Genomic DNA, 26,399 nt, shown 5'->3' with positions numbered 1-26,399 from the left:
TCACCCAGGCTGGAGTGTAGTGGTGCAATCTCAGCTCACTGCAACCACTGCCTCCCGGGTTCAAGCGATTCTCCTGCCTCAGCCTCCCGAGTAGCAGAGATTACAGGCATGTACCACCACACCTGGCTAATTTTTGTAGTTTTAGTAGAAATGGAGTTTTACCATGTTGGTCAGGCTGGTCTCAAACTCCTGACCTCATGATCTGCCTGACTTGGTCTCCCAAAGTGCTGGGATTACAGGTGTGAACCACTGCGTCTGGCCAAGTTTTGGGTTTTTTTGTAGAGACAGGGTCTCACTTTGTTGCTCAGCTAGAACTTCTGGCCTCACCATCCTCCCACCTTGGCCTCCCAAAGTCTGGGATTACAGGCAAAACACTGCTTGTAAACCATTGCCTTAGTGTTTTCCTGACTGTTCCTGTGTGTTTATTTCACTATGAACTTTAGTGTCAATTTGTCTAACTTCCTAAAAGAGCTTCTTGGAATTTTTACTGGGATTGTATTAAACTTATACATTAATTTAGAGAGAACTGACATATTTATGATGTTGAGTCATCCTATTCAAGAACATTGTATTAGTCTGTGTTCACGCTGCTGATAAAGACATACCCAAGACTGGGAAAGAAAAGAGATTTTAAGATGGGCATGATGGCTCATGCCTCCAGCACTTTAGGAGGCTGAGGTGGGCAGATGACTTGAGGTCAGGAGTTCAAGACAAGCCTGCCCATCATGGTGAAACCTCATCTGTACTAAAAATACAAACATCAGCCAGGCGCGGTGGTGTGCACTTGTAATCCCATCTTCTCAGGAGGCTGAGGCAGGAGAATCGCTCGAACCCAGGAGGTAGAAATCTCAGTGAGCCAAGATCGTGCTACTGTACTCCAGCCTGGGTGACCAGAGTGAGACTCCATCTCGAAAAAAAAAGTTTTAATGGACTTGTAGTTCCACATGGCTAAGGAAGCCTCACAATCATGGCAGAAGGCAAGGAGGAGCAAGTCACATCTTACATGGATGGCAGCAGGCAAAAAGAGAGACAGAGTTTGTGCAGGGAAACTCCGCCTCATAAGCCATCACATCTCGTGAGGCTTATTCACTATCATGAGAACAGCACAGGAAAGATCTGTCCCCATGATTCATTACCTCCCATTGGGTCCCACAACACGTGGGAGAATTCAAGAAGAGATCTGGGTGGGGACATAGCCAAACTATATCATTTTGGGGCCCCTGGCCACTCCCAAATCTCATGGATATTCATAAATAATAATAGTATTTTTTTTGCACCATCTTTATAATTTTAAGATATAAATATTACATTTCATAAAAACCTTTAGGAAATTCTCCTTCATTTTCCTTTTTTATTTTTTAATTTTTGTAGGCACACTTTTTGTCTTTAGCCTTATAGTACAAAAATACTGCTTCCAAAGTTACTTGGGTTAGTTCTTTCCTTTTCTGCTCCTTCCACTGTGGTTATATTATTTATTTATAATACAGTTAGGTTCATTTGTTACTCTTTGTAGTCCATTTTTGGTTACCCCCACATATGTAGGTGTATATATTTATGGGTTTTCCTTCATTTTCAATGCTCTGAAATAACTTACACAACATTGTGTCAATCTGATATTTGAAGGTTTAGTAGAATTATCCATGAGATAATCTGGGCCTGTACTTTTTTGAGGAGTAATTCCTTAACAGGGTTCTCTAATTCTTCTATAGAAATTGGTTTGTTGAAACTTCCATTTTCTATCAATTTTGGTAATCAGTAGTTACCTATGAAATTATCCATTTCATCAAAGTTTTTGAATGCATTTGCAAAGAGGACTGCAAAGTCTATTGTAATTACTTTTTCTGTTTCAGTGGCTATTTTTCTATTGTCATTTCCTATTTTGTGTATTTGTATTTTCTCCCTTTTTTTTCTTATTTATGTTAGCTAGTGGTTTGTCTATTTTGGTAATTTATTTTAAAAAACCTTAAAAGCAAAATGGTTTGAAGAATTACTGCTATTCCACACAAGGGTGACTACAGTCGGCAATAATGTTGTACATTTTAAAGTAACTAAAACTATAATTAGGTTATTTGTAACAAAAAGAAAGGATAAATGTTTGCGGTGATGGATACCCCATTTACACTGATATGATTATTATACATCATAAGCATATATCACAGTACCTCATGTACCCCATAAATATATACAACTACTGGCTGGGCACAGTGGCTCATGCCTATGATCCCAGCACTTTGGGAGGCTGAGGTGGGTGGATAAGCTGAGGTCAGGAGTTCAAGACCAGTCTGGCCAACATGGTGAAACCCTGTCTCTACTAAAAATACAAAAATTAGCTGGGCATGGTGGCACACGCCTGTAATCCCAGCTACTTGGGAGGCTGAGGCAGGAGAATCGCTTGAATCCAAGGCAGAGGTTGCAGTGAGCCAAGATCATGCCATTGCACTCCAGCCTGGGCGACAAGAGTGAAACTCTGTCCCCCACCCCCAAACAAAGAAAAAAGATATATATATATATATATATATACCTACTTTGTACCCACAAAAATAAAAAAAAATAAGAAATATTGCTATTCAGTCTAAGTCTCTTTAAAACCGTAATACCTAGAACCAAACACAATACTCTAGGTATAAAACCAGATACTCAGCTTCTTCATTCAAGATACTTCATATTCTTTTCTTTTTCTTTTTTTTTTTTGTCACATTGTTGACTCACACTAAACTGTCAACCAAAACCCCTAAATAATTTTTAACACATTTTGCTGTTAAATCCCTTTCATCTTTGAGCTCGTAAAATTGGTTTTCTTGATCCACATTTGCCTCTAATAAATTTCACCTTGTTAGATTGTGTCTCAAGAGATTTTGTCATTCCATGCATTCATTTATTCAAGTCAACATATTCTTGAGTCCCTACTATCTGCCAGGCATTGTGCCAAGGTCAGCACTTACAGGCACATAAATAACAGATACAAAGTGATTGCTGCTACAAGGGAGAAATGTGAAAAAACAAAACAAAACAAAACAAAACAAAAAAGCTATTTATGCAGAGAAGGAGCAACAGGATGGAAAGCTGGGGTAATTAGGAAAAGGTCAACAGGAAAGGAGACATTTGGCTGGTTCTTTATGGATGTCTGCCAATTGCAGAGCAGACAAGGGCAGAGGTGACGGAAGGAGGAAGGGTCAAAAGACATATAGTATCTTAGAGGAACAGCCAGTTGAGGGGGTAGCGTGTGGGCGGAGCTGTCAGTGGCACGTGATAATGTTGGAGAAACAGGTCGCCAGTGCGACCACCAGCACTTAGACTAAGCATAATGACCTTCAACAGGCAAGTGTGAAGTTGTGAAACAGGAGAGTGAAACTGTGTGACTGGCATTTTGGAAGAGAAAGAACAGCATGCAGACTGAAGAAGCCAACGAGGAGCCCAGGCAATGATTCAAGCAAGAGAGGATAAGCACCTAAACTGAAGCAGCACCAGTGAGCAAAGGACAAACTCCAGAAACAAGTCAGAGATGACTGATAGGATAGGCAGCGACAAAAAGAGAGGGTCCAAAAAGTCAGGCCTGAATGACTGGCTGCCTGCTGATACTTTAACCGGGATGGAGAAGACATGAAGAACAAGTACCGGGGAAAAGTCAATGGCTCGGTTTTGAGAGTCTGAGCTCTTTGTAGAACACCAGAGTATAGATGTTCCACAGCCAGTTGGCAAAACACAGGTCTAGAGCCCAAGAGCTGGGGGCGGGGTGGGAGATCCACGTTTGAGAGTATCTAGGTATAAGTTTGCCAATGGGACAACTGTCATCTACCGAGCACTTACTACGTGCCAGGTATTGTGCTATGCACTTTGCTACATCCCTTATACATATATTCTCCCTTCACGTTGACCCTGCAAGGGAATATTTTTCCCAATTTACAGATGTGGAAACCAAGGTTCAGAGGAATATGCCCACAGTCTCAGGGCTGCTCAGTGACAGAACAAGGGTTTGAGTTCAGTAATGACACTAACTCCTGGGCTCTACAGCATCCCAAAAGGTAAGGTGAGCTCCAAGAGTTATTTGGCAGAGAAGGAAATGGGAGAGATCATGATGCATCAAGGTTTCAGAGAAGAGGAAGAGGGCTGCATCCTCTGATCAGGATCAAAGCAAAACTTGAATTTGCTGAGTACTAAGACAAATCCATGGGAATGAAGTATGTGTAGGCATTGTATAAAGTATTATAAAATAATCTAGAGATGATTTAAAAGATACGGGAGGATATATGTAGGTTAAAAGCAAATACACGCTGCGTCCTCTGATCAGGAGTGTGGGGAAGTGTGGGGGTGGGAAGAGGGAAGCTGAAGGAGTTCAAATGCAGCTGCCCCACAAGTCATTCCTTCCTATGAAGTAGGCCAGTTTATCTGCTGAGGGTGAAAGGGACTGGGAGAATAAAGGAGGCTTCAGGAAAGGGTCAGAAACTTGTGGCAGACCCTGTGAGAAGCTGGAAACAATACTCACTGCTAAAGATTCCTGGCAACACCAAGCACTCAGCTAAGACTGGAAATCATCATTTTGTAATTAAATCAATCAGCAAGGTTGTGTGATTTGCTCTAGACCTGCACAGCAGGCCTGGGACATGAGCAGGGGAAACCAAGGATGGGCTAATCTAGGACTGAAAATAATCAGAGGAGAGGCAGTGACCACCGGGGCAAAGGAGAGCATGGTATTCAAAGTGCTTGAAGTGACTGATGGTAAAGTCTGGGCCAGGGAGAAGAAATTAAGAGAGTGGATAAGCCTTAAGAAGGTAGAGGACAGGAAGGAAAGGAGAACTCGATGGAATGAAAAAATAAGTTTAATGGGAATGTAAGACTGTGAAAACTGGGATTTTGAGCAGAGTAGAGTTTCAGAGTTTAAGATTTCAGAGGTGGGGAAATTCTGCAGAGTAAGTTCCAAGTGTGGCCTCAGTATGTGGCCTTGTCGAAGTGGCACAGAGGGGGACAATCATTACAGTGGGGACAGTCCAGGAACTGGGAGCCTAGACTATGGATCCTGAAGTCCTGTCTAGAGAGTGTTAGACACTCAGGTGCTGTGGCTATTTGGCATTCTGTCCAGATCCATGTTACTTTATTCTTTTCTCTCTTTTTAAATTTTTATTTTTTGTAGAGACGGAGTCTTGCTATCGCCCAGACTAGTCTCGAACTCCTGGCCTCAAGCCATCCTCCTGTCTTGGCCTCCAAAAACACTGAAATTACAGGTGTGAGCCAATACACCTGGCCTTCACGTAACTTTAAAAACTAGTATGTCTTCAATTAAATTATTGATGAAAAAATTTTAGTTGAAGATAAGCCTTTGGCATGTCATCACTGTGTTTGCATGCTGACATGATCTGTTCAATGGCATCTAACAGCGACCAGAGCTTCACAAGTGAACAGGGCTAGTCTTATCCACAGGTGAAGGGTTACACTACCCTTCTTGAGGCTGCTGCCTCTCCCTTTATGTCTAATTTAGGGAGTCAAGCACTAAACTGAGTGTCTGTCTCTCTTTGACCTGAAGATATCTGTACTTCTCATCCAAGGGGCAGCAAGACCCTGTTCTTCCTACAAATGCCCACTGCCAGCTCCGAAGAAACTGACTTAAGGACAAAGCAGACACTTGTGAAGGCCGGCCATGCCATCCACTTCTCCCACAAAGCAGTTTGTCTTCAAAGAGGCCTGTGGGGCAAGCCTGGGCTGTGAGTGGCTCTGCTGCTTGATTTGAACAACATATTAGGGCTTCTCTTTCTATAGCAGGTGAAATACCACAGGCCTTTCACAGGAGGCTGTTACTCTCTGAAAGGTAGACTAGTAGTTTCATTTCTTCATATTTTTTTTGCCTCATTATTTTTCTAAATCATAACTTGTGTAAGAGACAGATATGTAAAATAGGGAAAAGCAGTGCTTCTGTGATTAGGCCAGGGTGGGGAGTTCAAAATCCAGCTCACTTTTCCTGTGTTTCTCCACCCTCAAGCCCCCACCCCTACTCTCCAGCCATCTAAAGTAATTTAAGGGCTTCACAAAGCAGCTGAAAACAAGAACCAAAACAGATATAAATACCAAAAGAAAAATAAAACTGCATTTTGTTTCCTTCTATCATTTTACAAGTCTATTATTCAGTGAGAAAAGTATACAACAGGCTCAGCAAAATGAAAATATCTGCAATATTGAAAAATAGATCTTGCTTATTCTGGAGACAGTGTCCATAGGCACTCAGAATGGTCCAGCAGTTGACATACCATTGCAGGCTTTTCTACAATACAGCCTCTAACAAAATTAGGCCGTCCCAAATCCCTGTTCATAGAACTGTTTACCTTCATACCAAGAAGGTTGGGAAAACACCAAAATCTGCATGTGGTGTATGCCCAGGCAGACTTCAGTGAGTTCCTGCTACCTGTGATACCTAAAGTTCTTAAGAGGTTCTCCAAAATAAACAAAGAAAAAAAAAAAAAATGTTGGCTGGGTGCAGTGACTCATGCCTGTAATTTTAGCACTTTGGGAGGCTGAGGTGGGCAGATTACTTGAGGCCAGGAGTTAGAGACTAGCTTGGCCAGCATGGCAAAACCCCATCTCTACTAAAAATACAAAAAAAACTGACCAGGTGCAGTAGCTTACACCTGTAATCTCAGCACTTTGGGAAGCCAAGGTGGGCAGGTAGCTTGAGGTCAGGAGTTCGAGACCAGCCTGACCAACATGGCAAAGCCCCATCTCTAACAAAAAAACAAAAATTAGCCGGGCTTGGTGGCAGGCGCCTGTAATACCAGCTATTTGGGAGGCTAAGGCAGGAGAATCGCTTGAACCCAGGAGGTGGAGGTTGCAGTGAGCCAAGATCATGCCACTGCACTTCAGCCTGAGTGACAGAACAACACTCCGTCTAAAAAAAAAAAAAAAAATTAACTGGGCTGTAATTCCAGCTACTTGGGAGCCTGAGGCACAAGAATCCTTTGACCCCAGGACACAGAAGTTGCAGTGAGCTGAGATCATGCCACCGCACTCCAGCCTGGGCAACAGAGCAAGACTCTGTCTCAAAAAAAAAGAAAACATGTCAGCAAGGCCTGTAGTTGTTCTACGTGTACTAAAAGTGTCTGTGACAGAACCAAGCATGCCTTCCTTATTGAGGAAAAGAAAAAGTATTAGACACACCAGCACAAAGTCAGAAAACTAAACAAATAAATGAAGCTCTTTTGCATAACAATAATTTTTTAAAAAGGAAAAAGAACTATATCTTGATTATGACCCTGGATCTTGGTCAAGAGAGGCAAAGTGGGAATGATCAGATTCCAACTAAGCTTGCAGTGATATTACAGCTAACAGCTCCTGGGGTAGCTGCCCAGCCCACAATGATCCCTTCTTCTTTAAGAACCCTCCTCTGCACATGCAGTGGTGGGCCTATGACCAGGCTGGCATTGTATCACCCCCTCCACTGGCCACAATTGATTGGTCTGGCAAAGTTCATTGGTGAAACCCAGCCAATCCTTGGAACTTTTTGAACTGGCATTTAGGAATAGATTCAGTCTTCCTCCTCCTCCCTCATCTCTCTCACAGTTGTAAGATATAAAACTTAGACGTTGCCATAGGCCATGCTGCTCACCTGAGAAGGAAAAACCAGCTCTAGTAAATGGGAATAAAGCTAGCATAGAAAGAAGCAGATAAGAGGCAGAGAACAGAGGAAGAGATCCTGCCAGTGTCAGAGTTCTTGATTTCATCGTTTCTGTTGCATCCCTGCCCTTTCCATGGTTTAGTTGTCTACCTTTCCTTGGATTCCATGCGGGTCAATAACATCCACTTCCTGTCCCTGCTAGTTCAAGTTCGGTTTTTGGCACTTGTAACCAAACTAATTAAAAAAAAAAAAAAAAAGACCAAGACAGTCGGTACATACTACGTGTGTGACAGTGTTGAACTAATCTCAGTCTGGAGTTTCATGACTAACTTGTTCTAAGGAAGCCAAAAGGATGCCAGTGTAATAGATGTCTAGAACAACGGAAGGTTTGCATGGTAACCACCCTCTGAGTCAGGCCTCAGAAGAAGTCAGTCAGTAGACACAACAAGAGTTAAAACTGTCTGAGAAGGATTTTGGCTTGATGAGACTGGACCCCTCTAAAGTTGTGAGGGTAGTGATAGTACCAAGAAGTGGCCGGTGAAAGGAGGCTTTAGCAATCCCATAATCTCCATCAGCTTCCTCCAAGACACTCCAAATAACCCTACAATTTCAGGTAAAAGTCTTCTAGTATAGACAGTTCTATCCAAAATCTTCATTTGTGCAGGAAATCTTGACCTTGAAAGCTTTCTTGCCACCAAATGTAACTTTCTTCCTGTTTTTTTTTGGGACCTGCCCTTCCTTCCAAACAAGTTTGTAAACCGAGCCTCAGTTCTCTATCTCCTCCAAGACTCAAGCTCACAGAATTCCTGCCGGGGACTTATTTGTTAGAGTTGCAAAAGCACCAACGGGGCTTCACCAGAGAAGTGTGTGGTATCTACTATTCTTAGAGTAGAAACAGCCAAGGAGGCGGCTGTATGTTTTCCTGCTGGCAACAAGAAAAGCAAACAAGAAAAGCAGAGAGCTTTTGTGGTATGCTAGAGAGACAGTTCAGGAGGAGACATGAACGGCTCAGGAAGGAAATTAGTTTTACAGTGAAACCAGATACCTGTTTAGAACTCTGAGACCCCCCAGCAGCAGGAGATGAGGAGATGAGGGTGGAGAAGTTGCTGAGAAACTAAGAGGAAAGCTGAAGATTTAGAAACCTTATGTTATTACTGGCCTAAATTCTGCCAGTAAACACCCTATTGTATTTCTTTTCTATTAACTCTTTCAGCCCTTTACTGAACCTGGAAAAGCTATTTGTTCATTGAATTTGATGGCTAATTGGGTACAAATAAAGTTCACAAGTAAAAATATCCTTAAATTTCTTCTTCCTTATATGGACAGGTTCTTTGTACAGTAGTCTCCCTTACCCATAGTTTTTCTTTCCACAGTTTCAATCACCCATGGTCAACCACTGTCTGAATATATTAAATAGAAAATTCCAGAAATAGGCCAGGTGCAGTGGCTCATGCCTGTAATCTCAGCACTTTGGGAGGCTGAGGCAGGCAGATCACGAAGTCAGGAGATCGAGACCATCCTGGATAACACAGTGAAACCCCATCTCTACTAAAAATACAAAAAAATTAGCCGGGCATGGTGGCACGTACCTATAGTCCCAGGTACTTAGAAGGCTGAGGCAGGAGAATTGCTTGAACCTGGGAGGTGGAGGGTGCAGTAAGCCAAGATTGTGCCAGTGCACTCCAGCCTGGCGTACATAGCAAGACTCCATCTCAAAAAAAAAAAAAAAAAAAAAGAAAGAAAATTCCAGAAATAATTCCTAAGCTTTAAATCCTAGCCGGGTGCAGTGGCTCATGCCTGTAATCCCGGCATTTTGGGAGGCTGAGGCAGGCGGATCACCTGAGGTCAGGAGCTCGAGACCAGTCTGGCCAACATGGTGAAACCCCATCTCTACTAAAACTACAAAAATTAGCCGGGCATGGTAACACACACCGGTAGTCCCAGCTACTGGGGAGACTGAGGCAGGAGAATCGCTTGAACCCAAGAGGCGGGAGGCAGAGGTTGCAGTGAGCCGAGATCACATCACTGTACTCCAGCCTGGGTGACAGAGTGAGACACTGTCTCAAAAAATAAATTAATTAATTAAAATCAAAATAAAAAAAAAAAAACAAATTGTCCAACACTCTGAGTAGTGTGATGAAATCTTGTGCCATTCCACTCTGTTTCACCCAAGACGTGACTCATCCCTTTGTCCAGCGTATCCAAGCTGTCCATGCTACCTGTCATCTTATTGAAACGACTCCCAAGGTATCACAGTGCTTGTGTTCAAGTAGCCCTTGTTTTACTCTATAATGGCCTCAAAGTATAAGAATAGTGACGCTAGAAATTCAGATATGCCAAAAGATGCTGTAAAGTGCTTCCTTTAAGTGAAAAGGCGAAAGTTCTTGACTAAATAAGGAAAGAAAATAAAATCATATGCTGAGGTTGCTAAGATTTATGATAAGAATGAATCTTTCATCCATGAAATTTTGAAGATGGAAAAAGGAATGCATGTTAGTTTTGCTGCCATACCTCAGACTGCAAGTTTCAGCCACAGTGTGTGATAAGTGCTTAATTAAGATGGAAAATACATTAAATTTGTGGGTAGAAGATAGGAACAGAAACAGGCTCCGATTGATGGCAGTCAGGTTCAGTACCATCCATGGTTTCAGGCATCCACTGGGGGTTTTGAGATGGATCTCCCTTCGATAAGGGAAGATTAATGTATTAGTATTCAGCCCAGTGGTCAAAAGATAATATATCAGAAAGTAAAGAGCTAAAGATTTTCTGAAAGATATCATCTCCTAAACTTATTTTTAAATTTCTGTCAGTTATGAGTCCCCAAACACTCTCTGCTCCTTCACAAGTACATGTTACAAGGTAAGTGCCCAATAAATGCATGTGAATGAATGGATGAATGAAGTGTCACTCTACAGTCTAGGAGTGTCCCTCATCCTAGAAATAGGAGATAAGAGCCCAGCCTCAGGGCCTGTGCAGTTGGTTCTCTATTCCCTCACCACATCCAGCTACCAAAGGTTATATCCTTGACCACTTTAATGGAGCTTGGTTTGGGGGATAACAAACAACATGCTTTCAGGAAAGTGTCGGTTTTAGCCTTTGGTCCCTACAGCCTCGACAAAACGCCAATCATGGCAGATGAAGCCTTTCTAGTGTTCCCTACACCCTCTGAACTGCCTGGGGGAGCGGCACCTGGCTAACAGTGCCCTATCACTGCTCCACATGCCTGGCCAACCCATCACTCACCACGAGGAACATAAAGCTGCCTGAGAGCTTGCTGCCAGGGTGCATCTGTTTAGCTGGCATTGCCTCCTGTGGGAATGAAGCCAATGAGCCTGGGTGGGGAGAGGAGAAACGAGGCAGGATAGAAAAAAGAAGGATGGGGAATCTGGTGCTGAGTTGCTCTGTAGACTTAACAAGCCTTTAATTTCTACAGCAAAGCACAGAGGAGTTCATTGTGAAAATGTCTGGAAGCCTCTAATTGGCCCAGTGTTGCCACCGCTACTCCATGGAGGGCACAAGGCCCATAGGAGTGATGTTTCACTTACCGATCTTCTTCTTCACTCACTCTATGTACCCCTTATGGAGATGAGACCAGACCAAAACTCTTCCTCTGTGTTTGTGTTTGTGTGTGTGTGTGTGTGTGTGTGTGTGTGTGTATTTTGTTTTGTTTTGTTTTGTTTTGAGACAAAGTCTCACCCTGTTGCCCAGGCTGGAGAACAGTGGCAGGAACACGGCTCATTGCAGCCTCAACCTCCTGGGCTCAAGTGATCCACCCACTTCAGCCTCCCAAGTAGCTGGGATCCCAGGCATGCATGCCACCATGCTCAGCTAATTTTTTTTTAATTGTGGAGACAGGGTCTCACCATGTTACCCAGGCTGGTCTTGAACTCCTGGGCTCAAGTCATCCTCCTGCCTCAGCCTCCCAAAGTGCTGGGATTATAAGTGTGAGCCACTAGGCCTGGCCTCTTCCTATATTTCTAAGGGACTGCCAAGCAGATGAATCTTAATGTGAAATTTCAATTTCTACTTTTCTACTTGGAGGAAAACTGGTAGGGAAAGTCTGTCAGAACTTATGTTCAAAAGGTTAAGGTTCAGACAACAGATTTCCTGTCAGCCATCATTTTCATAAACCATTCCCCCAACTTTCAGCCTCCCAAGCCATTCACACCACACCTGGGCCTACGTTCACTCTTCCCCACAAGTAAGATTTCTGTATCACCTCAATTTTCCCAAGTTTGACACTCTGATCATCTACTGTGGCATAATCTCGGCTCACTGGAATCACCACCTCCCAGGTACAAGCAATTCTCCTGCCTCAGCCTCCCAAGTAGCTGGGATTACAGATGTGAGTCACCATGCCTGGCTAATTTTTGTACTTTTAGTAGAGACAGGGTTTCACCACGTTAGCCAGGTTGGTCTCGAACTCCTGACCTCAGGTGATCCGCCCGCCTTGGCTTCCCAAAGTGCTGGGATTACGGGCGTGAGCCACAGCACCCGACCTATCTCTTCTTTTAAGAAACGGGTCTCGCTCTGTCATCTAAGCCGGAGTGCAGTCATCAGTCATGTGCGGTCACAGCACACTGCAGCCTCTAACTCCTCGGCTCCAGTGGTCCTCTTGCCTCATCCTCTCAGGTAGCTAAAACTACAGGCATGCACCACTGTGCCTGGCTACTTTATCTTCATTGGTCTGTGAGCTCCAGTAGGGCACAGACTCTATGTTATTGAACTTCTATGTATTTCCAGAGCCTGGCACAGTGACTGGCAAACACAGTACTTCCGAGAATGTCCAGTGAATGACTGCTTGCATGCATGTACCAGACGAGCAGGGAAAAAAACTGGCCTCAATGAGCAGACGGGTTGGTAAATGTTCAGTCCTTTTCATATCAGTACACCCTATCTCTCCCTATAAACTCCTTGGAAGCAGGAACTGAGTGTTTTTCAATTCTTTTATCCATCCCCTCTCAATAAGTTACTGGTTTATGAATAACTAATGAATAACTGAATAAATGAATGCTTATTAGCCAAACCATATTATAATCTCAGGTCTCTCAAAACCTCCCAACACAAGCACCAAAGTTGTTGTTGTTGCTGTTGTTGTTGTTTTTGAGACGGAGTCTCGCTCTGTCGCCCAGGCTGGAGTGTAGTGGCCGGATCTCGGCTCACTGCAAGCTCCGTCTCCTGGGTTTACGCCATTCTCCTGCCTCAGCCTCCCGAGTAGCTGGGACTACAGGCGCCCGCCACCTCGCCCGGCTAGTACTGTTTAGTAGAGACGGGGTTTCACCGTGTTAGCCAGGATGGTCTCGATCTCCTGACCTCGTGATCTGCCCGTCTCAGCCTCCCAAAGTGCTGGGATTACAGGCTTGAGCCACCGCGCCCGGCCCAAAGTTGTTTTTAAAGAAAGTTCAGCCCCCCAAAAAACACTTGCAGAAATTCATGTTGGCACATTTACAACATTCACAGGACAACACCAATACCAAGTGGCAGAGAAAACAAATAGCTTTGAGGCAGATGCAGACTGGGGAAACTGTGATCTATAGGAAGCCTGGCCAAGCCATAGGAAATGGGGGATGACAGCCAGGGTGGCAGTAGCCAAAACTTGTGGATAATTCGCCATCCAAATTAACCATGCCATTCAAAGGCATTGCATTGAAAGCACTGACAAGGATCAAATCTGTGAGTTATTTGCCAGACATGTTGAGGCCAGGGCTCTGTGTAGGAAATGCAGTAAGAGAAAATTCTGTCATGCATGGCTATACATAGTGGCAGAGGATTGAGAACAGAAGCCAACAGTGGGTAGAGGGAAGCCAGGATTCAGAGGGCAGGGTTTCTCTCTGCTGCAGGGTTCCCTTATAATTAACCAATTAAGGCCAAAGCTCCATTTCCTATGGCAGTTTTCCCTGCCATAGAGAATGAGGTCACAGCCCTAACTACACAGACCTATAAAGCATCTGGGTGATGAAGAATAGCTTTAGATATACTTGGATCGTTCCCAGGAGGTGACTGGATACATGTGTGGTATTCATAGCCTCAGTAGGAATTCTCAGAAGAATTAAAGGTAATTCTGACACTAGCTTTAAAATCCCTGTTTACATCCTTATCTCAAGGACTCTAAAAAAATAAATTGAATATTACTGGGTCTATTAAGCAACCTTGGAGGCTGGAATAGGTCAAATGGGGCTCCATGGATTCTAAAATAACTAATTACACTATTATTCAGTAGCACGAAATGTAATATTGTACATAAAATGAATTATTTAATATAGAATGTGAAAGAATCATTTAAACTGTAAGAAACCATTCAAATTTAACATATTACTGTTATTGTTATTTAGATGATGTCAATCTTTCAGAGAAACCAAAAGTACTCATTGGCTATCAGAGTTCAAATCTAACAGAGAGGAACAGATGTACATTAGCTTGTGGAGGGGGTGGAGGGAAGTTTACAGGATGGGTAGAAAAATCAAATATCAGAGAAGGAAAAGAGGCACTACTGCATTATTCTAGGGACCAATTAATTAAAAAGTTATGCATCTGTTGTTTTTATGAAGATTCCATTACCACCACAAAAACATGATTCTCCCATTCCCCTTTTCCTTTAGGCCCTTATGTTTTTCAAGAATTGGAAGTCAGGGGATATTTATGGAAGCACCAAAGCATGAAACAGACGGCCAAGCCTCTTAGTTTACGTGGCTCTTCAGTCGAAAGGTTTCAAAGTGAAAATGAGCAGAAAACAAAGATTAGGACCAGCTCTGTGCTGGTTTCCTCCTCCTAAACAGACAGTGGGACCATCAAGAGCTGGGTTTTTGTTGTTGTTGTTGTTGTTTGAAGTTGGGGCAGGAGGTATAAGACAACTAAAAGAGCTTCTGCCACAATTGGTGAATGAGTCAGACTTACGCAGCTAAAGACCAGGGGCAGCCCAAAGGCAGAGAGTGAGGAAAGAGGAACCAGAATATGGGAATCACTCAGAGGTAGGCTTCCTGGCTCTTCTGTGTTTCAACTCTTAGACTATAGCTCTTTGTTACCAATTCCCTTACAAGTGTTCAGACAGGAATGATGCAAAGATGAGGTGCCCTGCAGTGCAGACAGGATGCAAGCTCCGCCCCTCAGTGAAGGTTGTGATACCCCTTGGCCAAAGGAAAATTCCAACTCGGTTAGGTTGGGACAGCATTTCTGCAGTTTTCCTCTGTGTTAGGAACAACGCTAGGGCATGGGGACCAGAACGGGGGAGTGTTCTGGGGCAAGTCAGGCTGCAGAGCTTCTTAATTAGAAACAGGAATTAAGGAAGGAGGCTGTAGTGCAGCTGCAGAAATAAAATCTTATACACGAATTCATGAGAATGGTTATTTGTGGGGAAAAGGCTGGAATGGGTGGGGGGAACCAAAGGCACTTCAGTCTTGCCTATCATGTTCACATTTAAGAGGACAACGTATTCATACGTTGAGTAAAAACTGATTTTAAAAATCTTAAATTTCAGAGAGTCACAGAGAGAAGAAAGAGAGAGATGGAAGGAAAAGGCGGGAGAGAGAAATGAAGAAAGGCACAACTAACAGCATAGGTTTCCCTGGATGCTGAGCTAAGACAACCCGCAGGAGTAGGGCTTAGCTGCAGTGGAAGACATATGGAGCAATCTTGAGGGGGAAGCATCCCAAACCAGAATTTCCTGGGTCACAAGAAAAGCAAATGCAATAAATAGAATTGTAAGAGAAACAAGTAGAGAGGAAATGACCCCTTGTCGGCCCTAGCCCATCTTGCCTGTCAGACTGAGGCCCCAGTTCCTCTGCTCTCACATGGACGGGTGCACACGCTGGCTCCCTGGGATTGGGCCCAGGACCCAGGTCCCCTCTCGCTCAGTAGCTCCTCTCAGACAACCACGTCCTTGATTGCAGAGAAATCTACTGCCCGGGACTCAGAAAGAGATTCAGACATGAAGAGGGTACTTCACATGGACCATCTACAGTCCCCTGCCCTCTCAAACTTTCTACCAATGCAGTACCACTCCACCCTCCCTTGGCTCTGCTGGTTAGCTCCTGATATAGATGAGCACTTTTGCCAAATATCCAGGGATTCCCTGAGGATTTCCTTGGGGAGAGAAACTCTAGGGAGGATGGAGACCCCCTCTTCTGGAAGGAGGTGATTTCTAAATTTGTGGTCCTGTCCTCTTGGGCTCAGGTAAGCAAGCTATCTGGGAAGGTCATGGCCCAACTTAGCTGTGGGCAGGCGGCCCTTCTGATTTCTCCTGGTTCACCCATCTGCACTGCAAGTACCACCTTAGCCCCCTTGGGGTTCTGCGGGCGATTTGCTCTGGGTCCCCAGAGGATGGGGGAGGAAGAGGACCCCTTCCAGAGACTGGGCGGGAGACGCTAGGGGAGGGGAGCTGAGGAGTGGGAGGAGCAGGACAGTTACCTCATTGAAGCCCTCCTGCAGGACGTCCAGTAAGTTCCCTCGGGTCAGGCAGGCTAGCATTGTTCTTGCTGGGGGCTCCCCGGGCGGGGTCTCCAGCCCGGCGGCCGCCGCAGCCTCCTCCTCCTCCCTCTGCACACAAAGGCTCTCGGCTCAGCTCATTGGGATCCCTCCAGAGTCCCGCATGCCACTTACTGGAAACCTTGACTGGAGCCAAACTAGTGGCTTGCACTGGGCATGCTCGCACGGGGGCCTCCGCCGGAGGGGCCCGGCGCGCTCGCGGTTCCTATGGAAACAGCTGGGCGCGCACTGGGTGAAGCTGCGCTGCCGGGCTGCCCCCAGCCCCGCTTTCCTGCGGGAAAGCAGCACGGGCAGGCGGGCTGGCGAGGGCGCGCGCTGCACGCACGCACGCACGCGCACACCCCCCCCCCCGGGGCCGCAGCACGGGCGTGTGTGCGTGCGCTACACACACACACACACACACACACACACACGGGTTTTAGGCAAACGTGCTGTTCTATGTGCGCGCTGCGTGCATACACACACACACACATACACACACGGATTTTAGGCAAACGTGCTGCTCTATGTGCGCGCTGCGTGCATACACACACACACACACACACACACACACGTTGACAAACAGGCGGCCCGATTGGTGTATGCCAGCGCTTGCAGTCGCGCGCGCGCGCGCACACACACACACACACCAGGCTTGCAGGCGGGTGTGCCCGTGGGGAGGGTGCACAACACACACACACTGCTAACTTAAGGCCACAAACGGCCCACCAGAAGGTGGGTGGGAAAGGGAGTGAATCATAGGATTTTCCCCCAGACTAACCGAAAACAGCAACCTTTTTCCACATGGGCCCTGGACAGTGAGGTCAAGCTAAAGAAGAGGAAGCAGAAGGGAAAGAAATAAGAAAGAGAAGAAGGAGCAGAGGAAGAAAGGAGGAAAAGAGGATAGAAAGAACTTTAGTTATTGATGGTATCAGAACACATTCAATAGAACAGTGCTAAACATCACACAGGATCACAAAAGAAATATCAAGGATGACCAAGGCTTTTCCAAAATTTTCCTATTTCATTCTTTATAAAATAACTGCTAAAATATACAACCCATATTTTAATGTGTTTTAAAATAAATGGGTTTTAATTAAAGTAAAGACTGCAAAAATGTCCTGGTGCATTTGAAAGAGTTAGGTAAAAAGCTTCCTCAACTGAAACAGAAAGCTATTCTAGGCTGTTTCTAGCTATTCAAGTCATAGCCTTGATTATTTATTTTTAGGAATACTAGTCATTTGCAACTCAGTGCACACTCTTGTTTCTATAGGAAAACGCAAAGCTGAAAAAACATTCATTTTACATTCCACCTCGTGATCCCAGATGGAGAGGAAGGGTTTACAGAGCATTAGGGCTCAGAGAAGGTCAGGGCCTTGTCCAAGGACGCAGCCAATCAGTGACAGGCAGCTCAAGGATCTAGGAGTCTACACTCATGATATTCTGGGAGGCCCAGATTCCTCCTCAAACCCTGATTAGTACCTTAGAAAGAAAAGTCAGTATTGGCTCTTATTCAACCTAACAACCTCTTCAGGTCCTTAGAGAAAAAGAAAATCCTTACCAAGAGCAGCCAGGCTAGCAATATCATGTCTGAATGTCTAAAGCTGCTAAACACAAAAATGTTTCTGAAAAAGAACACATCTCCCTGGCCACAACAGGCAGGGGGCAGAAGGCAGCACAGGTGTTGAGCGGCAGCTGCTGGTTGAATGTAGTGGGTTCAATTCTGGCTAATGCTGAGGAAAAGCTAAGACACCAAATCGTTCTAAACCTGAGCAGACCACAAGTCCGAAGACCACTGTCCTTCATAATCTAGCTGAGGAATTTAACTGCCAAGAACTCCCTTTGGCACTACCACACTTCATGGTGTAACAACCCCAGAGAGTCACTAACCCATGTCAATTCAACAAGTTCCTTTATAAAGAGAAGCATGAAATTTCCAACAGCACAGACTTGCATGCAACACATCTACATGCATAATGATGCAAAACCAAAGTACCTAGTTGGTAGATCCCTGGGCAGAGGATCCTGACTGGTTGAGAGCCCCTCATGCTTTAGACACAGAGCAGAAAATATTGAGACATCAGAGGGAGGTCCTGCTGACAGTTATCTATGCCAGAGGTCAGCGTTTCTCAAACAACAAGTCTTTGATCAAAGTAGGATCTGTGAGCTCAGTATTTCTGGAAAAAGACTTATGAAATCATTGAATTTTAAAGCTCCAAAACATTTTGGCCCCACTTCCTTACTTGGCCCAACTCCCTTACATCATAGAGGAAGGAACCAAGGCTAGGAGAGGTGCTCACAGTCACTCAGCAAGTCAGTATGGAAACTAAGATCTGAACCAGAGGGCTCTGAGGTCTGGCCCTGTGCTCTTTGCACTGCCCATCACAGCATGCTGGAGGAATTAAGAGAGAATTGTAGTGAATTGATTTTAAAAAATGTATTATAAGGCATATGGTCCAATATTGCACTATTCCCTAAAAGTCCATAACTATATGAACCACATATTCCAGAGCAATGGTGTTCACCAGAACTGTCTGTGAAGATGGAAATGTTCTATATCTATGCTGTACAATATAGTGGCCACACATGTGGCTATTGAGCACTTGAACTACAGCTAATGCAACTGTGGAACTAAAATTTTAATGGCGTTTAATTTTGATTTAAACAGTACAATCTCAAAATATTCATTCCATTGTCCCCCAGGTGACTATTAAGATGTGTTCCAAAAATCATACTATTTTACATACAGCCTGCCTCTCACATTTGGAAAAAAGCACAAAATTCCTGTCAGACAAAATAATGTCCATTTTTTTTCTTTTTTGCTCAGAAGAGATGTTCACCACAGTTATCTTCGCTGGCCTTACAAAGTGGCTCAGGTGAAGGACTGAGCTTTAGCTCCAAACAACACTAACATTTACTATTCCTTCCATCCTCCTGATCCCACCGTGTTATAATATCAACACAAGAGCTGGGAGAGTATGCGGGCTAGCTACAAGAACTAGGAATAACTGAGACGAAGATCAGGCATCCCATAGTGTTTGTATGTGGGGAAACTGCAAGCAGTCTGGGTAGCTGGAACCACTTCCGCTGCTGCAGTGCGGTCATTCACTCTGCCTGGAAGCAGAGGCAAAGAAACCCAGCAAACTGCTTTCTGTATATCTCTGCCACGCTGCCTGATTTCTGAACTTATACCTGGCTTCCTCAGTCCTGCAGTATTTTGGCAATAATGGCAGACACTTCCCCCACAAACTAAACGCTACCCAAATATCTATATATAACAGTAATAATAGCAAAATTGAGCTTTTACTATGTGCCAAACCCTGTACTCAGCACTTAGTATTAGCTCATTTGACTGTCACAAGTACCATAAACGGTAGGATTTTTACACATAAAGAAAGAGAGATTTGGAGAAGTAATTTGTCACAGACCCAATAGCTACTAAATGGTGAAGCCAAAGTCCAGGTTCTTAACCACTATGCAATACTTTCACATGAAGAATGCAACATTACATTCCATAAGAATGCAAGATTACATTAATTTTTACTTGAAGGAATGAATGAGCCAGTGGAGGAAACATTAATCACTTCTGTTAATAAATAGAGTAAGATGTTAGCCTAAGTAAGACTTTGAGCCTTAAAACAAAACCATCATTTGGCAAAAATATTGCCTGTGACTTCTCTCTGTGTAAAAATAAGAAGGGTGAAATTCAAATCTATATAAAATTTAACACAACTATTATGGACAATAATTCATGACTATAAAGAAACAGGCAGTTTGAATAAACAAATAATTACAATTGTCAATAAAAATATTTTAAATGACCCTAGGAAATAATGTCTTTTTTTTTGTTTTTTTGAGAGAGAGACAAGATCATCTCACTCTGCTGCCCAGGCTAGAATGCAATGGCACCAAAAAAAAAAAAAAAAAAAAAAAAAAAAAAAAAAAAAAAAAAAAAAAAAAAAAAAAAAAAAAAGGTCCGGGCGCAGTGGCTCACGCTTATAATCCCAGTACTCTAGAAGACCCAAGGCGGAAGGCAGGCGGATCACCTGAGGTCAGGAGTCCGAGACTAGCCTGACCAACATGAAGAAACCCCGTCTCTACTAAAACTACAAAATGAGCCGAGGGTGGTGGCACATGCCTATAATCCCAGCTACTCTGGAGGCTGAGGCAGAAGAATCGCTTGAACCTGGGAGGCGGAGGTTGTGGTAAGCCGAGATCACACCATTGCACTCCAGTCTGGGCAACAAGAGCGAAACTCTGTCTCAAAAAAAAAAACCAAAAGAAACACTAAACGGTCTAGCATGTTCTATACTGTGTCATTTAGCACTTAATTATAGGTAATTTAGGAATGTGATTCTTTATCGCTTTTACTGTATTCTCAAGCCAAATATAAATAATTTTTAGTATCCTGTATTTTCCTCTCATTCATTCATACATTGTTTCATTAAACATCCATTAAATAGATTCTGAGCACCTCTTATAAGTCATTATATGCCAGGTCTCATTATTTTAGCAAAAACTTGAATAACTGACAGTTACACATAAATATACACATAACACATGGGGCAAGAAACAAGACTGGAGGGAAGAATAGTAAAAGGAAGACTAGTAAAACTGAGAATCCGATAACTAGTATGTGAGGAAAGAGTATACATGGTGAATGTGACAGACTGAGTGGGCAGAAGAAGGGAAAAAGACAGAATGGTGAAAGACTAGAGTAGGATGTCGCCAAAGTAATCACCAGATGCTAGTGCTTAATATAAACCACACCAAAGCAGATATGTGAAAATATTCTACATGATTTTTTTAACCTATTCCTGTGTTATGGATTTTTTTTTCTTTTTTCACATGAAGTTTTAAAATTCACATTTCAAAAGTTATCTGCCACTGGCCAGGCGTGGTGGCTCACGCTGTAATCCCAACACTTTGGGAGGCCGAGGCAGGAGGATCACGTGAGGCCAGGAGTTCAAGACCAGCCTGGCCAACATGGTGAAACCCCATCTCTACCAAAATAAAAAATGAAAAAATTAGCCAGGCGTGGTGTCCCATGCCTGTAGCCCCAGCTACTCTGGAGGCTGAAGTGGGAGAATCACTCAAACCCGGGAGGCAGAGGTTGCAGTGAGCTGAGATCATGCTACTGCACTCCAGCCTGGGCACAGAGTGAGACTCTGTCTCAAAAAAAAAAAGTTTGCCAGCTGTCCTGTGGGTGAGTATTATATTAAGACTAGCGACATCTGGTGGATATTTTGGAAGTGACACTTGAATTTCTCTATGACAGCACTGAAAATGCACCCCTATGCCTCTGGGCTAACACTTATCAGGTATCAGAGCTCCACATCAGTAATTAGACTAACATCAAATCATCTTTCCGCAAGACTCAAGGTCTCTTTACAACAGGTAGCCTGATTTCTACCAAGGACCTAACTCCTGATGTCCAGCTGCCTTCTGAAAGATGTATACAAAATCTGACGCCACAATTCTTTTACAAGGTAATTTATTATTTTAAATGTTGACAGTCTTTGATGTCGTCTTTTCAAATTTATTTATTTATTTATTTTATCTATCTATTTATTTATTTTTTTGAGACGGAGTCTCGCTCTGTCGCCCAGGCTAGAGTGCAGTGGCTGGATCTCAGCTCACTGCAAGCTCCGCTTCCTGGGTTTATGCCATTCTCCTGCCTCAGCCTCCGAAGTAGCTGGGACTATAGGCGCTCGGCACCTCGCCCGGCTAGTTTTTGGTATTTTTTAAGTAGAGACGGGGTTTCACTGTGTTAGCCAGGATGGTCTTGATCTCCTGACCTCGTGATCCGCCCGTCTCGGCCTCCCAAAGTGCTGGGATTACAGGCATGAGCCACGGCACCCGGCTTTATTGATTGATTGATTGATTGACTGATCGACGGAATCTCCCTCTGTCGCCCAGGCTGGAATTGGCACAATCTCAGCTCACTGCAACCTCTGCCTCCCGGGTTCAAGTGATTCTCCTGCCTCAGCCTCCTAAGCAGCTGGGATTACAGGCACCCGCCACCACATCCAGCTAATTTTTTTTGTTTGTTTTAGTAAAGATGGTATTTCACCATGTTGGCCAGGCTGGTCTCAGACCTCAGGTGATCCACACCCCTCAGCCTCCCAAAGTGCTGGGATTACAGGCATGAGCCACAGCACCTGGCCTGACATAAGTCTTTAAAAAAATTTTTTTGAGACAGTGTCTCACTCTACTGTCTAGGCTACAGTGCAGAGGCACAATCACAGCTCACTGCAGCCTCTACCTCCCAGGCTCAAGCAATCCTCCCACCTTACTTTCAGCCTCCCAGGTAGCTGGGACTACAGGTACATTCCACCACACCCAGCAAATTTTTAAATTTTTCGTAGAAAGGGGGGTTTCGGCCAGGCACGATGGCTCACACCTGTAATCCCAGCACTTTGGGAGGCCGAGGTGGGTGGATCATTTGAGGTCAGGAGTTCGAGACCAGCCTGATCAACATGGTGAAACCCCATCTCTACTAAAAATACAGAAATTAGCCGGGCATGGTGGTGGGCACCCGTAATCCTAGCTGCTTGGGAGGCTGAGGCAGGAGAATCACTTGAACCCGGGAGGCAGAGGTTGCAGTGAGCCAAGATGGTGCCACTGAACTCCAGCCTGGTCAACAAGAATGAAACTCCTTCTGAAAAAAAAAAAAAAAAAAAGAAAGAAAGAAAGAAAGAAAGGGGGGGGGGTCTCACTGTGTTGCTCAGACTGGTCTTGAACTCCTGGCCTCAAGTGATCCTCTGGCCTCAGCCTCCCAAAGTCCTGGGATTATAGGCATGAGCCACTACCTCACCTGACCTGACATAGTCCTAAATAAGGAAATTAATTATTTACAATGTGGGGGGCAGGGGTGAGGGAACCTAAAAGTCCAACAACAGAGAAGTGGTTAAGAAAATTACAGCCATAATAATGTTTACCAAACGTGCCCACATTAAAACAAAAAATTTTAACAATTTTATGTTAACGTTAAGCGAAACAAAGCAAGTTAAAAAGTTTGCACAGCATAAGATCTCATGTTAAAAATATACTAACACAGTGAAACCCCATCTCTACCAAAAATACAAAAAATTAGCTGGGTGTGATGGCACGTGCCTGTAGTCTCAGCTACTAAGAAGGCTGAGGCAGGAGAATTGCTTGAACCCAGGAGGAGGTTGCAGTGAGCTGAGATCGCACCACTGCACCCAGTCTGGGTGATATAGCGAGACTCTGTCTTTAAAAAAAAGAAAATATATATATATGTACATATATGTGTGTGTGTGTGTATATATATACATACAGAAAAAAAGACTGCAAGAATATTTTCCAGAATATAACAGTGTGCTTCTGGGTGGGAGAATTATGGTTTGCAGTTTTTAACATCATAGTTTGCAATATTTTTCCAATGCTCTATAATTAATATACATTATTGCTATAACAAACTTTAAATATTTTAAAAATGCATATATTCTGATTAATTGCTAGAATTTCTCAACCCCTGCCTCATTTTATTAATTCCAGAAAAAGATGAATCAAGGTCCAAGAGAGCTATTAATAGAATTTCCACAAGAAGGAAAAGCAAAAAAATAAGACAAATATATTAAAATTCTGTTTCAGGATCTGAGTCCTGATGGAGAAATTCCCAGAAGTAGAACTGTATTGAAATTCCCGTAACATCATCACGCTTTTCACAACAGTACACTAAAAACTTACAGAAGGCTCTGTTGGCAGCAAGGAGTTAGTAAATCTCATAACCACTTGGGTCCCCATCTTCAAGAGTCCCTAGAAGAGATGAATCAGGGCCACCTTAAAACAGGAAGAATAAGAAATGTACAAAATAGGCCGGGCGCGGTGGCTCAAGCCTGTAATCCCAGCATTTTGGGAGGCCGAGACGGGTGGATCACGAGGTCAGGAGATCGAGACCATCCTGGCTAACATGGTGAAACCCTGTCTCTACTAAAAAATACAAAAAACTAGCCGGGTGAGGTGGTGGGCGCCTGTAGTCCCAGCTACTCGGGAGGCTGAGGCAGGAGAATGGCATAAACCCGAGAGGCGGAGCTTGCAGTGAGCTGAGATCCGGCCACTGCACTCCAGCCCAGGCAACAGAATAAGCCTCCATCTCAAAAAAAAAAAAAAAAAAAAAGAAATGTACAAAATAACAGGCCAGGAAAAAAAAAATTTAAAGCTAAACTAACCTAGTTGGGGCCAGGCCCCTCCCTAAAACCTACCAACTTAAGTCATCTTGAAGTATCAGAAATAGGACCCTAGTTAGCAGGAAGTCCAGCTGAAGATATTACAAGCACAACAGGGCTATCCCAGTGGCATTTAAAAAATTTTTTTTTTTTTTAGAGAGAGATAAGGTCTCGCTCCGGCACTCAGGCTGGAGTGCACTGGCGCTGTCATAACTCACTGCAGCCTTTAACTCCTGGGCTCAAGAGATCCTCCCACCTCAGCCTCCCAAGTATCTAGGAACACAGATGTGCACCACCACACCCAGCTAACCCAGTGGCATTTCTAAACCTAGTTGTTTAGGTATGAATAGTAATAAAGTGAAGAGTAATACTCCCCTATCATTAGTCAAGCAACAATGCATTTTCCCTTCTTCCTATATTTATCAGTCAAGGACCACAGGAAGTATTCTGAAGAGCATCAGGAGAAATACTGGAAGCTCTGCTACTGGCATTTACTTCCCTCTATCCTCAGAAACTGAGTTTTAACCCAGAGAGACAACATGTATAATTTTTTTTTTTTTTTGAGACAGAGTCTTGCTCTGTCACCCAGGTTGGAGTGCGGTGGCACGAGCTCAGTTCACTGTAACCTCCGCCTCCCAGGTTCAAGCAATTCTCCTGCCTCAGCCTCCCGAGCAGCTGGAACCTCAGGCACGTGCCACCACGCCCAGCTAATTTTTGGGTTTTTTTTTTAGTAGAGATGGGGTTTCACCATGTTGGCCAGACTGGTCTCCAACTCCTGACCTTGGGTGATTCGCCTGCCTTGGCCTCCGAAACTGCTAGGATCACAGGCGTGAGCCACTGCGCCTGGCCCAGCATATATAATTCTAAGGCAGAAATGTGTATATTGCACTTTAAGCTTACAAAGTACTATCATCTACATGATCTTATTTGACCTTTGCAGTAAATAATCTCTGAAAACGGGTTAATGTTTCTGGTTTTTGTTTTTTTTTTTTACTTTTTTGAGATGGAGTCTCACTTTGCAGCCCAGGCTGGAGTGCAGTGGTGCGATCTCAGCTCACTGCAGCCTCCACCTGTCGGGTTCAAGCGATTCTCCTGCCTCAGCCCCCAGAGTAGCTGGGATTACAGGCGTCGCCACCACGCCCAGCTAATTTTTTGTATTTTTAGTAGAGACAGGGTTTCGCCATGTGTTGGACATGCTGGTTTCAAGCTCCTGACCTCAGGTGATCCACCCACCTCGGCCTCCCAAAGTGCTGGGATTATAGGCATGAGCCACCGCGCCCGGCCAGTACTAACCCCGGGCTGACCCTGTTTAGCTTCTAAGATCAAAAGAGATCGGGCGCCTTTCAGGGTGGTATGGCCATTAAATTTTGTATTTTTAGTAGAGACAGGGTTTCTCATTGTTGGCCAGGGTGGTCTCGAACTCCTGACCTCAGGTGATCCGCCCGCCTCAGTCTCCCAAAGTGCTGGGATTACAGGCGTGAGCCACCGCGCCAGGCCTATACTATCATTGCCAACTTTTGTGTGCGCGTGTGCTACAATTTCATTTTCAGTACTCTACCAGTCTTTAATCATCCCTCTTAGCGACCAGCAGAGAGGCAGCGGTATTTGGGGAGAACGGAGAACAGACTGAGAAAGGGGAGTGAGTGCGCTACCCCTCCTCTCCAAGCTCTGAAAGTCTGAAGCAGGAAACTGCACGCTAAGAATGTACAAGGCTGAGAGTGGGTTTGGTCTTTGAAATTTTAGCCGCCCCCTACCCGCTTCAAACTCGCCACCTCTGCGTGTCCCCAGTTTCGATGTGGATGATCAACTTGGGTAATATTTTTGTTACCGCCACCTTTCAGCACCTACCTCTTAAATTATGGGTCCGTCTGGTTCAGCATCTCTGTCCCCAGCCCTCCTGGGCTTGGCCTGTCCCGGCTCTGGCTTTGCCGCGGCATTCCCGCTGCCATGGTGATGCGGAGGCCGGCCACAGGCCCCGCCCGCCTCCAGCCAGCCCGAGCCAGCCCCTGCCGGCCTTGGTCCCGCCTCCGGCCCTCCGGATCCCGCCTCCTGCAGGTCCTGACCGCGCCCCCCTGGACCCAGATCCTCCCACTGCTGTTCCGGACCCGCCTCCCAGGAGCAGCCGACAACAACCAATCCCGGCATGGACC

The 26,399-nt window shown here is 44.5% G+C and overlaps 1 protein-coding gene across 2 annotated transcripts in view; it reads right to left on the bottom strand.

Moving 5' to 3' along the window:
* The window catches only part of DIXDC1 (DIX domain containing 1), a 102,100-nt gene extending 75,761 nt beyond the window's left edge, over positions 1 to 26,339 (bottom strand). Inside the window, exons 1-2 of one of the 2 annotated variants that reach the window (XM_011926727.1) lie at positions 26,098 to 26,339; positions 23,771 to 23,863 (exon numbers count right to left, since the gene is read on the bottom strand). In XM_011926727.1, coding sequence (XP_011782117.1) covers positions 23,771 to 23,827 — 57 coding nt within the window. In that variant the 5' untranslated portion in view covers positions 23,828 to 23,863; positions 26,098 to 26,339. Of the gene's footprint in view, positions 1 to 16,000; positions 16,358 to 23,770; positions 23,864 to 26,097 lie in introns of those variants that run through there. The other variant, XM_011926725.1, reaches the window with a different exon arrangement.
* Positions 26,340 to 26,399: the final 60 nt, after the last annotated feature.

This window comes from Colobus angolensis, unplaced genomic scaffold (genome assembly GCF_000951035.1).
Source record: "Colobus angolensis palliatus isolate OR3802 unplaced genomic scaffold, Cang.pa_1.0 Scaffold7, whole genome shotgun sequence".
In the NCBI taxonomy this organism is placed as follows: Eukaryota; Metazoa; Chordata; class Mammalia; order Primates; family Cercopithecidae; genus Colobus; species Colobus angolensis.
Note: the sequence above shows the minus strand (reverse complement) of the source record. Positions and strands in the feature narration are given on the sequence as shown.